The sequence below is a fragment of the Myotis nattereri genome (genome assembly GCF_964212035.1).
Source record: "Myotis nattereri genome assembly, chromosome: 12".
NCBI lineage: Eukaryota > Metazoa > Chordata > Mammalia > Chiroptera > Vespertilionidae > Myotis > Myotis nattereri.
In genome coordinates, this window is record NC_138087.1 from 57397602 (window position 1) to 57409020 (window position 11419).

Genomic DNA, 11419 nt, shown 5'->3' on the forward strand with positions numbered 1-11419 from the left:
AATAGATGTGTGTCATATAGATTAGACCCATTTGGTCAAATGGAATATATTAGAAGTCTTTAGAACCAGGAACTCCTTAAAGATTTCCTTGACTCTTGACAACCTGTTCCTAAATCTCTAATTGTTTTATAACAGCTAATTTTTTAAAAAGCCACGTGCTTTGTTATTTTGCTTCTGGACAGTTAGTTATTGAGTGAAGTCATAATACAGAAAAACTTATAAACTCGGGTTGCTCAACATTTTGAGGTAGGATAGAGCCCAGATATCTGTTTCCATTTAACCTCTTCACCTTAAGAGCATTCTGATATACACTAATAACTTTATTTATAAGGAGAGTAAAAAAAACTTCTCAGTGTAGTCTGTTTTAAGTTCCCTGGGGCTTAAATAGATTATTAAGTAGATACATGTTTTCTCCAAAACCACATTGACACTTCCTTGCTTGTGGCTCAGGTGCTTAAGGTCCAGGGTCAGATCAGATGCTGAGGAAGCAAGGAAGCCCTTTCCGGGGAGAGTCAGAACGAGTGGTGACTGTGAGCAGTGACTTCAGACTGTACTTGAACTACTTTTTTGGCTGCACTTACTATCTTTTGTCTACAATTTCTACTCTTACAGCTTTTGTCAGAGACGTATGTTACAACTCAACTCTCATTATTCCTAACCTGAATCAAATGCTTTCCAGCTTTCCTATTTTTTAAAAAATGCTATCATTATCTTTTTGAGATTGGCCAGAACCATAGTTATCTTTTTCCTTCTCTCCCTTCCCATTTTTTTTCAACAGCGTTTATTGCTTCAAACTGTTAACAGTGTTTAAAATCAGTTGGTAATTATGGATGATTTGATTCTGCTTCTGTATTTTCAAATTTATATACAACAAGCATTTATTACTTGTTTATTTTTTTAACTTTTATTTAGAGAAAATTTCCATTATATAAAAAAGAATAGTATAATGAACTTCCATCACTCACCTTTAATAATTATTAGTTCACTACCAATCATATTTGATCTCTGACTTCACCTACACTGCCCCCTAACTAAATTATTTGAAGCCAATTCCAGATAACATATCTTTTCATCCATAAACATTGTCATTTGTATCTTTAGATTATAAAGAACTTTTAATGAAACATAATCACACTACTATTGTCACTTTAAAAAATATCAAATATCTAGTCAGTTTTAAATTTCTGCAGCTGTCTCTTATTATTATTTTTTTTAAACAATTGGTTATTCATTTTAGGATACAAAGTCCACACATTGCATTTGGTTGGTTTTAATCTTAAGTCCCTTAAAATCTCTAGGTTCCTTCGCCATCTTTTGGTTTTTTTTCTTCTTGCAGTTTATTTGTTGAAGAAACTAAATTGTTTGTCCTGTAGGGCTTATCAGTCTGGATTTTACTAATTGAATTCCTATACTGTCTCTGAACTTGCTCCTTGTATGATTTGAAAACTGGTAGTTAGAATTAGAGACTGAATCTGATTATATTTTATTGGTTTCCTGAAGATATTTTCTTCTGTTAGGCATGTTCCAAGTCGAAAACTGGCACAAAATGCTCCTGCTGCTGTGGGCTGAGCTTTCTCTTTGCGTTTGCTCAAGCAGCAACCAAGCTGGTGCTGTCCTCTGGTGGTCACCATGGGAACTAGCTGACCTTGCTGGCTCTTCCCTTGCCCCTCTACCCCAGTTCCCTTCTCCCTTATCTTCATTCTCCTGGTTTAGTTAAATCTACCCAGATAACCTCTTATATATGCACAGCCTCTTACATATCTTTTTTTCCTTCTGCTTTTCTTGTCAGTTACCTCAGAAAAATCTATCTTCCGTCTGCCTGTGTTCCTATTTATTTCTTGCATTTCATAATTCAGTCATGGATAATAAGCAGGCAGATAAAGTAGTGATATATCTGTGTCAAGGAAGAGACAAGGTACAGTGAACACAATCAATTTATGAAGAACAAGTTTGTCAAGAACTAGTATCACGAATCTCCAAATCCTTTTGAAAGTACTGAAAAATCCCCTCCAGAATCTTCTGAAAACATCTTTTTTGATCTCTTCTAATCAGAGTTGCTTTCCTTCAGATAACAGCCTTCAAAATATAGAAGTTGTTTTATGTCAATTTGGGTTTTGTCTTTTGTTTTATAACTAATGAGGAAAGAAATAGCACATTTTAAATTCTCATGTTCCATGCTATGGAACTAAGTGCTTTAATGTACTAAATGCATTTTAAAAATCTGTTATTCTATTTTTAAAATCTTCTTAATGGTCTTACAAAATAAGGTATTCTTGTTGTGTAAAGGGAGACACTGTGGCTCACTGGTTAGGAAACTTGTCTGAAGTCACTTAGTCAATAACAGCTCTTGGATTTAAACTCAGGTCACAGTGACTTCAGGTGTGTATCGTTTACTGAATTGTGCTGCTTCGTACTATTGTAATACTTTTTCTCACAATTTCATGAAATGTGGTTTTTCATATATTTCTAGCTACTTGTAGGTTAAATAGGCTTTTGTGGACCAGCCTATCCAAAACCTTTACCTTGATTCCCATGGGAAAACACATTGCAAATTCATGCATCAGCTTACAAGTGAACTTTTGGTACATACATTCCTAGTTCTTGAGGTTTAAAATCACGTTGTGTGTGTAAAACTGGGTTCAGTCCCAACTTTGTCTTCTCCTGACATTTCAGTTCTGGCTCAGTTTTTCCGTGTGTCAGTGATAAACTTTTATGAAGTCTTAGAGTCATAATCATCTCATGTGGCTTCTTTGTTAACTATATTCAGAGCCTCTCATTAAAGCTTGCATTTCTTCATTTCACCTCACTTTGAGTTTTGTTCCATACTGCTCCATTCCACACTGTGGCCATACTAGGGTCCTGATACTTCTCATTTTCCTGCTTCCCTTCATTCTTTCCCTCCTCCCAGAAACAATCACTGAGCACCTAACCTGAACCAGGCATTTTTCTAGGCACTAAAGAGTTCCCACTTTACCACTGTCTCTGTAGACTCAAGATTACATCTTTGAACTGTGATTTCTTGTCTTTCTCTCTTTTTTTTAATTTATCTTTATTGTTGAAAGCATTAGAGATTGTCTCCTTCTGTCCCCCCCCCCATTAGCCCCCTCCATCCCGCTTTCTCCCCCTCCTCAGCCCTTCACCGATTCCTTGTCTCTTAAATTGGATTAGTCATCCAGCCTTATCTCAGGAAATGAGGCTTACTCTGAGGACCTAAAGGATGCATATGTAAAAGTATAAGACAAAATGAAAATACAGGAAAATATGAAGGAAATATTTACAAATTTAAGGTTCGATCATATTGTAGTGGGATTTGGGATAGAGTAAAGTGATAACTTTTGAACAAATAAATTGTAAATGTTCTACAGGCTGTCTGAAATATTGTTATTATACTTTGCAGACAATGGTACATGGACTCAGCTCTGGTTGGTGTCAGATTATCATGAGCATGGATCCCTTTTCGATTATTTGAACAGATACACAGTTACTGTGGAAGGAATGATAAAACTTGCTCTGTCCACAGCAAGTGGACTTGCCCATCTTCATATGGAGATTGTTGGTACCCAAGGTAACTTGAAGCAATCCTGTTTTTACTTTCAATTCCCATGGATCTAGTGTATGCTCAGAACATTTTTGTAGGAAGTCAGTCTAATTGGAGATGTTATATTTCTGTTGAAAATCTCACATGGAGTCAGGAATCTAGGAATTTGTTTAAAGATCCTGTAGTCATTGTAACAATACTGATACTTTTGTGAGTTCTAAAAAATAGCATTCAGTTTCCTACTCGTGATTTTTGAGGATATTGATTTCAGAATTCAAGTCTAAGAGATGTAATTTTCATGTGTAAGTGAAAGTGGAAATGCTTTATAAATGTCAACATGCTATATAAATGTTAGCGTCCATCTAACAAAATTATATTTGACTTTGAGATAAGACTGCATGAGACCCTTTGACAGTTGAAAAATTAAATATTATGTTTTTAGTTATTAAATGTTTTTGCTATGATTTTTGTGCTATGTAGGATATCAGACACCAACAAATCTCTATGCTCTAGCGATTATCCACTTGCTACCTGTTTCACTTGAGGATGTTAAGTAATGACCCAGGTAAAAATTGTGATTGGTACTACCTTTTAAGCAATTATGTTTCATTTCTTTTTCTTTAGGAAAACCAGCCATCGCTCACAGAGATTTGAAATCAAAAAATATCTTGGTAAAGAAGAACGGAACTTGTTGTATTGCAGACTTGGGACTGGCAGTAAGGCATGATTCAGCCACAGATACAATTGATATTGCTCCAAACCACAGAGTGGGAACAAAACGGTATACTTGTGAATAAAGTCTTTAATATGTTCTAAAAGCAAGTTCTTTTCCTTCTCATCTGCATATACATATTTTCTCTGAAACTCAACCTTTATTAGATTGGCCACAGGTAAAAGATCTTATGGTTTTGTCTGCTCTGAAACCAAGGTTGCCTGACTTAAAAAGAAGCCTGCTGATGAAAGATGGTCCTTCCAGAAAATATTTTCATTAGTGATGTTAATTATAATAGCAATAGGAGCTAATGTTTATAGGGTACCTACCTGTGTGCCAATCATTTTAATGAAATTTTTAAATATATTATCTCATTTGATGCCCTCCTCAAATGCAGTACTGTAATTATCCCAACTATTTTCAGTTCCTGAAAATATGCCTGCCTTTCTTCCTTAAAACTTTTGCATGTGCTGTACCTAGAGTCCACTTTCCCCTACTGTTTCCCTAACTTGTACTCACCCTTTCTTTCTCATAGGAAGCCTTTTCTGGACTGTTAGGTGTTCTTGCCAACAGCTCTCATAGCATGCTGAAATTGGACCGTTAAGGCACTTATTAACACATTCTGGTGTAATTATTTATTTGTCTGTATATTCCATTGGGTTGTAGGCCACTTGGAAGCAATCTGTATTCTCAGTATCCATCACAGTGCCTCATACATAGTAGATACTCAGTAAATATTTGTCCTCAAAATAATCTAACTAGGTAGGTGTCATTATTCTCAAGTCACAGATGAGGAATATACCTCATAGAGGTTATGTAATGTGGCCAACCTCTTAAATGGGTGGTAAGCTGAAGAGCTGAGATTTGAACCTGTGAACACAAGCTTGCTCTATATCACAACATATCTTCAAACTACCACCTTGGCCTTGAAGTAAGCCAAGCTTTATTCTATCTAAGTTGTATTTATGACTTCTGGATTCAGTAGGGACTCTCAGAATTCTAAACTCTGGTTGCAGTACAGTGGTTGCCACAGGTCTTTGTAGGTCCTGATCTGTAACCTTGATAGGGCTTTTGAAACCTCAGGACTCCACACTGTGGCATCAATAGGAAAATTAGCATTCGTTTTAATCTACTATTTTCTTCCCTGGGATATGTCCCTGACCTATTGTCCACCCGATTTTAATGAGGAGACTTCTAGATTAAAATATATAATTCCTGCAAAGTGCATGACAAAATAGGTGGTGTGCATCAGGACATTTGTTAACAGTCACAGTTGTTTCCTGTGGCTTTCATTGAAAACTAAGATTATAAGGCAGGTAGCAATTAGGCTTTAATTGACATCATTAATTTGGAAGCCAGTATGGTTATATAATACTTTTCTTGAGTCTAATATGATCTCAGTTATGTAACACTGTATTTGTATGAATAGAGAGATGTCTGAAAGCATAGTCATCAAACGTTAACACTGTGTGATAGTAATGGAATGATTTTTTACTTTGTACTTTATGTACTTTGGGAAAATATTTATAAGGATGGGTCATTTAAAAAACCCAGCAGTACCATGCTGAAAGAGGGGGAAAGTCTTAACATATATATTTTTTTTCTTTTTTAATTCTCAGGGGTAAAAGAAAATTTATTAAACAGTTCAAAAATAATATGGCCACCATTCAATAAAATAAAATACTGATTTTTTTTTTAGGTACATGGCCCCTGAAGTTCTAGATGATTCCATAAATATGAAACACTTTGAATCCTTCAAGCGTGCTGACATCTATGCAATGGGCTTAGTATTCTGGGAAATAGCTCGAAGATGTTCCATTGGTGGTAAATTTCTTCCCCTTTCCTCAACAGTTTGTCTGAACAGAAGTTGTTTAAGAATTGCTTTCTCTTTTATTGAATGAAATTAAACACATCAACAGTCTAAAATTATGCTCACCAGGTGATCAGGAGAGTGCCAAGAAAATAAAGGAGCCAAAACCTGTAATGGGGGGAACACAACGTGACATGCTTTACCTAATGCACAGCTTCATCCTAATGTATTCCTTTTCTGTTTCCTCTTGAATCTTGGAAGGCATCAGATTCTAACCCTTTATTTTCTTGAAATAGAGTTATGTTGAATGGATGACTGCTTTGGTGGCCACCCAGGAAACTGTCTAGCATGCACCTGAGTCAAACTGATTTTTCCCCCTGAGATGGTGGTTATTTTTCCCAACTTGGAAATTAGGTATACAAAGTACAGTACAATTACACCGCCATTACGTTGCTTTTTGACGTAAGTTTGCTTTAACTTTTTTTTTTTTATCCTCAAGGAGTGAGGATATTTTTTCCTTTGTTTGTGTGTGTGTGTGTGTGTGTGTGTGTGTATTTAAGAGAGGGGGCAGAAGGGTAGAGAGAGACAGAGAGAGAGAGATCGAGAGAGAGAGAAACATTGATTCGTTGCCTCCCACATGCGCCCTGACCGGGGTTGGGGATCAAACCTGCAACCCAGGTACATCCCTTTGACTAGGAATTGAACCCAAGACCCTTTGGTGTGTGGGCTAATGCCCTAGCCACTGAGCCATGCTGACTAGGTCTGTTTTAACTTTTAAATTTAGTTTTAGATAGAGCACTTTTGATGTTTCCTTGAGAAAGGCTTTTATCTGGGAGCCCTCACTTGGCTGAGACTAGGTGATGGCGAACCTTTTGAGCTTGGCGTGTCAGCATTTTGAAAAACCCTAACCAACTTTGGTGCCGTGTCACATATAGAAATTTTTTGATATTTGCAACCATAGTAAAACAAAGATTTATATTTTTGATATTTATTTTATATATTTAAATGCCATTTAACAAAGAAAAATCAACCAAAAAAAATGAGTTCGCGTGTCACCTGACACGCATGTCATAGGTTCAATATCACTGGACTAAGGTCTCAGGTTTTTGAGGCAGTGAGGGGCAGAGTGTGTCTCTGCATTGTAGCAGAGAGAACAGGTCATTGACAGATGCAAGGAGAGGAAGGGATTTGCACCTCAGGCTTGTCTTGTAGGATTCCCATCTCAGTGATAGAGGGTACATCCCCATGCCAAGTGAGAGGCCATGCACTCATGGAAGAAAAACTCATTAAAACTCTTAAGAGTTCTAGAGGAAACTGTCAATCTAGTCCCCACAGCTCATAATTCGTCATCATTCAAATAGCCTTTATGACCCCACAGTAATATGTACTTTCAAGGTGTGAGCCCAATCAGGTTGGGAGGTGGGTTGTTGGTAGAGATGTGGATGATACAGAGCAAGCTGTGAACCCTGTTCACTCACCTAGTTTAGTAATGGGACCCTGTGATAGCACACTCAGGACTTCCTTTCCTGCCTGGTCAAAGAATGGTCTGGCATTATCTGAGTAAACTCTTTAAATCCATTTTTTCTTTCTTTTACCAATATAGGAATTCATGAAGATTACCAGCTGCCTTATTATGATCTTGTACCTTCTGATCCATCAGTTGAAGAAATGAGAAAAGTTGTTTGTGAACAGAAGTTGAGGCCAAATATTCCAAACAGATGGCAGAGCTGTGAAGTGAGTATTTCTTTTAGACACTATGCAGCTTTCTAAACTAATTCTGTTTAGTAACTGCAAATTTGCTACTTTTCTTTAAAGAAAACAGACACAGATTCTCTTTATCTTTTTCATAGCAGTTAAACTGAGTAAAACAGAATAATTTGTTTTTCATGTTAGTTTATAAGCACATTGAAAGGGCCATGGTGTAGTTGCACTGGCCATGAGAACAGTGTTTATTTGGACCTGCCGATAACCAAAGCACCTGCATTTTGAATGAATACTTCCCTTCAATCAGGGCAGTCCAGAATAGTGGGATGCGTGCTGACAGGAATCGGGAGACCAGTATTCTAGGTCAAGCCTGGGTACCATTTCAGAGCGACGCTGGGCAAATGCCTTCAGTTCTCTAACTTTAGCATGACTTTTTGTAAAATGAAGAGCTTGGATAAGATGATTATGAAGATGGTTCAGATGGTTTTATATCTTATTCTCTTCATTGCCCGTAGGATCACTCACCAGGAATTTGGGGGAAAAGCTCCCCCCACAGTGTCTGAGCTTCTCAACGCTAGCTCTTACAAAAAGTTTTAGAAATCTCTTTGTAGTTGTAAATTTAAAGAAATTTTAAGACAAATTTTATGGAATCCATCTTTAATTGTTGCCTGTTACTAATAATCTGGTGAGGCAGAACATTTCCTTCCAGATTTGAAGTTTTGTACTTTAGGAGGAATTAAAAGCTGACCACTAAGTAGTTGATTTTACATCTCAAAATAATGTAGACTCAGTAGAACCTTTGACATCAAGAGCTCTCCTTAGCTATCTCCAACAAAACCATGTACTTAGACCCAGATACGTCTTATGTGTGCAAAGAATCGGCATGTTTAATAAATGAAATTGGGCTGGATTTTGCCTCTGAAAAATTTGATCTTAATATTGCAGTACAGACTTGAGTATTTTTGTATTTACTCTATAATTCGAACAGATTCTTCCTGAGCAGAGAGGTGGCTTTTTAACCATGAAGAAAAGTTTAAGAGCATTCCTGAACTTGCAGTGACTACCACATCATGCTGAATTAATGCCATTCAATTTGTTTTTTCTCCATTTAGTTAGTTTTTTATGTACTTATCACTAATTCAGTTTTTCACTTTCCTAGGGTTTTATAAATCTCCTCTCAATAGTTGAAACATATTTTAAAAAATAGATGAAACTGACTAAAGAAGTGCCTTTCAGAACCTTCTGACGTTTTCCAGTCTGGACTGGTTGCTCTCTAACCCAGCTGTACAGCTTTCATCTTGGGATATCCCTCACCTTTGGTCCTGGGATTCTCTTTGCCTGTTTTGTCGTGAATTCTCCTTCCTGGATCACATGTTTTCCTGTTTCTTGGTTTGCTCATTCCTCCCCTCCTTTAGGTCTCTGCTTAAATGTTACCTTGTCAATGAGATGTTACCTCTCCATCTGTTTAAAATAGCATCCCCCTTGACCTGGCTGGCGTGGCTCAGTGGTTACAGCGTCTGCCCACTCGCAGGTTTGATTTCTGGTCAAGGGCATGTACCTGGGTTGTAGGTTTCATCCCCAGCCCCAGTCTGGGCGCATGTGGGAGGCAACTAATCCATCTGTCCCTTTCACATCAATGCCTCTCTCTCTCTCTCTCTCTCTCTCTCTCTCTCTCTCTCTCTCTCTCTCTCTCTCTCACTTTCCCCCTTCCCCCTCCCCTCCCTTCTACTCTCTAAAAATCAGTGGGAAAAAATATCCCCAGATGAGGATTAACAACAACAAAGCATCCTCTTCATCTAGCATATTTTATCTTCTTCCCTAAATGATGTTTCTCCTTAGCACTTACCGCAGACAGTCCATGTGTTTTGCTTACTTGTTAATGTTATGCTTTAAATCTCTAGAATATAAGGTTTATGAAGGCAGGGATTTTGTGTTTGCCCACTGCCATATCCCCAGTACCTAGGACAGAATCTGGTATGTGGTAGGCACTCAGTAAATATTTGTTGAATGAATATATGTCTGTGATGGGCACTTGGTCCTTTTTAATCTAGAAACAAATGTTCACTTCTAGGAAATGTTTCTGAAATATTTCTTTGATTTTCTCTTTCATTTCCCTCTCTTTTCTTTTTTCAACTCTGATTATGAATGTTAGACTTCAGAAACAAAAATCTATCAATGAAATATCCAATACCATATTTTTTGGATCTCTTTGAGGATGTTAATGATAGATTGTTGATTTTTTTTTCTCTGTGTACAGCTTCTGTTTTCTCCAAGCTGCTTTTTTTCTGTTTGTGTCAGCTTCTACATTTTATAGACTTCTCTCAAATGTTTGATGAAACTCATGCTCTGTTTAAAAACAGGGCACTGAATGCTTATAGGAAGCTCTGTGCACAGGAATGGAGGGAGCTTTTTGACTGTAATCTTTAAGTGTTCTGACAGGGGCCACTGATCTCAGTCCCTTCAGGTCTCTCCTCTGAGGGCTGCTCACATGCTCCAGGGAAGACTCTTCCAGGCTCTTGCCTGGAGCAGTTTGTACATGTTGCTGCCTGTGTTTTGGGGAGAAAGCCTATGGTCTTAGCATTTAGTGTGTTCTCAGTATGGAACTTTCTCATCTGTGTTCCCCAAGTCAGAAATTTCTCTTTTACCCTCTCAGATACAAACCTCTAGTCTATTACTGAGGTAGGGAAGGGGGAAGGGCAGGTATCTGGGGTTCCAGCTTTTAGCTAATGCTTCTATTTTTCGCCTGAATTTCACTCTAAATTAGTGTGAGTCAAGTTCCTTCTTTGCCTTACATAGCTCTGATTTAGGATTCAGCTTTTTCAGGTGAGTGAGTCGCTCTGTGTCCTTTCCAGCTGCTAGCATCAGTACCTCGTCGATGGGAATTTAGGTTATTTCTGTTCACATGGTATTACAAATGCTCAAACAAAAAATTTGTACATTAAGAAATGTCATTTAGAAGGAAAACTCGCAGATAAATTACATTCTTATCTAGATGGATTGATAGAGTGCATTCATTAATTCTTTTTCTTGTATTTTCTTGTAGGCCTTGAGAGTAATGGCTAAAATTATGAGAGAATGTTGGTATGCCAATGGAGCAGCGAGGCTTACAGCTTTGCGGATTAAGAAAACTTTGTCACAACTCAGTCAACAGGAAGGCATCAAAATGTAACTCTGCGGCTTTGCCTGAACTCTCCTTTTCTTCAGATCTGCTCCTGGGCTCTAATTTGGGAGGTCACTTGTTCTACCTCACTGAGAGGGAACGGAAGGATATTGCTCCTTTTGCAACAGTGTAATAGGTCAATTTAAAACTTCCCAGGGTTTCTTTGGGCCCAGGAATCAGCCATGTGGGTCCTTTCTGTGCACTATGAACTCTTCTTTCCCAGGACAGTTACAAAGTGTTGTATAGTCTACCTTTATTTTTTATTAATACAAAACTTTTTGTTTTTTAAAGCTAAAATTGCTGGTCTTAACGTTAGGTAACTCTGCTGCGCTGAAGATCATCGTTAAGGGTGAAGGAGCTGGACGCTGAGTTATCCGAAGCATTTCTTATTTTTAAAGAAAGTAATTTACTCCTGGTTAGTACATTCTCAGAGGATTCAGAACCACTAAAGAGTTTCTTTGATTTAGACATTGAATGTACTGTTCTGTAAATTTC

The 11419-nt window shown here is 37.6% G+C and overlaps 1 protein-coding gene across 1 annotated transcript in view; it reads left to right on the forward strand.

The window, feature by feature from the left end:
• Positions 1 to 11216, forward strand: part of TGFBR1 (transforming growth factor beta receptor 1) — a 42045-nt gene extending 30829 nt beyond the window's left edge. Inside the window, exons 5-9 of the mRNA XM_081103569.1 lie at positions 3398 to 3565; positions 4163 to 4319; positions 5950 to 6074; positions 7664 to 7794; positions 10808 to 11216. Coding sequence (XP_080959695.1) covers positions 3398 to 3565; positions 4163 to 4319; positions 5950 to 6074; positions 7664 to 7794; positions 10808 to 10933 — 707 coding nt within the window. The 3' untranslated portion in view covers positions 10934 to 11216. The remainder of the gene's footprint in view (positions 1 to 3397; positions 3566 to 4162; positions 4320 to 5949; positions 6075 to 7663; positions 7795 to 10807) is intronic.
• The last annotated feature ends 203 nt before the right edge of the window (positions 11217 to 11419 follow it).